This window comes from Pan paniscus, chromosome 5, assembly GCF_029289425.2.
Source record: "Pan paniscus chromosome 5, NHGRI_mPanPan1-v2.0_pri, whole genome shotgun sequence".
NCBI classification, from domain to species: Eukaryota; Metazoa; Chordata; class Mammalia; order Primates; family Hominidae; genus Pan; species Pan paniscus.
In genome coordinates, this window is record NC_073254.2 from 187860708 (window position 1) to 187862704 (window position 1997).

At 59.2% G+C, this 1997-nt stretch overlaps 1 protein-coding gene across 1 annotated transcript; it reads right to left on the reverse strand.

Moving 5' to 3' along the window:
* Positions 1 to 565: 565 nt before the first annotated feature.
* Positions 566 to 1483, reverse strand: LOC100996236 (putative uncharacterized protein FLJ45177). The gene has a single exon (XM_034963268.3). It carries the CDS (start codon positions 1111 to 1113, stop codon positions 622 to 624), a length of 492 nt encoding a protein of 163 aa, XP_034819159.1. The 5' UTR covers positions 1114 to 1483; the 3' UTR covers positions 566 to 621.
* Positions 1484 to 1997: the final 514 nt, after the last annotated feature.

A 1997-nucleotide genomic window follows, 5' to 3' on the forward strand; every position in this document is an offset into this window, starting at 1 on the left:
CACGTTTGTCTTTTTCCCAGGCACGCAGCCTTTGCCGTTACAGAGCCAGGGCTTCTCCTGAAGACTGCATTTCCATCAGCTGCACCTTGTGCAGGTCCCACCCCCTCATGCCCCTCCCTTACTCTAACAGGTGCAGAAGGGGAAGGAATGTCTGTGCTTTTCCAGGTTGCGTCCTTTCTGTAATGTGACTCACCTGTTCCGCAATATTTTTTAAGCATTTACAGGCTGCGCAGAATTGCGGAGGATGAAAGTTTGACAGAGACGTGGGCTGACCTGAGGGAGTCATGGGCAGCAAGGCCAGTGACAAGGCAGAATACAAGAATAACTGCAGCGTAGGGACCGAATGGTGCACGCTGCAGCCTCCCGGGGGTGCAGCCAGTGGGGGATGAACACACCCGTGGTCCTCCACACAGAGGTCAGCACACATCCAGGTGCATTTCCAAACACACCAGGTTGGTGTGTCTGCCAGGAGCCCTGAGCAACCAAAGCCCACAGCGCCCCTCCCTGCCCCCAGCCCACCCCGTCCAGGACCCTCACCGACTGCCTACAGCCACTGAAGGGTAGAAGGGACCCGAACTTGGTCGAAGAGGAGGAAGCTGCTCTTCCCCAAAGCGCACATTTTCAGGACAGCATTTTTAGAGGCGCTGTGTTGCATGAGAGCTGTGGAGAGTGTGAGGAGGGGAGGCCAGCCAGGCAGGGGCCACAGAGAGCAGGGGTCAATCCATGGACGTCTTTAGGGTCTCTGCCCATCTTGGTCCTCAGGAACAGCCCCAGTTGCTCCCCATGAAGTGCATCTATGGCATTGGGGCCCCCCGGAGCACCAAGGTTGGGGCGGACAGTGGGGTCGGCAGAGCGCCGTGAGCTGGGACAGGAGGCGTCCCCTCTCCTTCCAGCCAATGCACTGGGCTGGACCCCCAGGTTTACAGAAAAGTGGGGCAGACCCTGGAGAACTGCTTTGTCATGAGATGGGGTGCTCACCCCCACCAGGCATAGCGTTCCTCCTTGCCCATGGTAGTGCAAGGACCAGGCCGTACCCATTGCAGTGTGGAAGCTGAGTCCATGCAGTGTCCAGTGGCGAGTGCTGTGCCCACTGGGAGGCTCGCCGAAAGCCATCCAGGAGGTCTGGGCTCCTCTGAGGCTGACTCGAGGGGGCTGCCCAGACAGAAAATCCTGGCCTTGCGATTTCAATCTCAGACCAACCCACCTGTGAACACTGCCTTTTCATGTGGACGTGGGGAATGAGGAGGAGACACGGCAAGCTTGGGATCAAAGGAAGAAGAGGCTGACCTTGAAGCCTCCTCCAGTAAGGGACAAACAGTCACGGCCTCAGCTGGCAGAAGGTGCTTGATAAACCACAGGCTCCTGCCCCCAGCACTCTGGCCCCAGGGACACTCAGACGTGATAGAGTCCAGACACATCCCTGAGAGCCACACCACACACCTCGCGCCCCTGTTGTCCCATAAGAAGAGCCCCTCCCGGCAGACAAAACCCTCTCATGTGTGACTCAACCACGCCATAAGAGAGGCTCAGGTGAGGAGGTTTAACCGAGAGGCCAGTCGGGCAGAGTCCTGGGGGAAGCCAGCAGCATCTGGCTGGGCCTTCTCCTGGCTGTCCCTGCCCCTCGGCCCCCAACTGAGACAGAGGGAGGCTGGGAGCCTGGTCCCCCGCCCTGGCCTTTTGGTGCAATCTTATCAGGAATGCGTGTGCCCTGTTTTTCCTCAGACACTCCACAGGAATGTGTCGAAACGCACAGCAACATGGCGTCCCCAGGGCTGGTGACACAGCCCCTCTGGCAACCTGGCTTCTGCGGCAGCTGGTGACGCCGTCTGCCCTGGGCCTCCATCCTGAGCAATATCACAGCGTCAGTTCACTGTCCCTCCCTGGAGGGACCTCCCCCACATGAAACCCTGCTCCAGAAGCATGGGTGGTCTCAGCCTGCATTCCCCAGGGAGAATGAGGTCTCTCCTTCTCCGTCCTGGGCTCCCTGCAGCCAGAGG

What these genes read in the sequence shown, in the direction of transcription:
- LOC100996236 (XM_034963268.3), bottom strand. Translation starts at nt 1,113, where the DNA reads ATGGCTTTCGGCGAGCCTCCCAGTGGGCACAGCACTCGCCACTGGACA.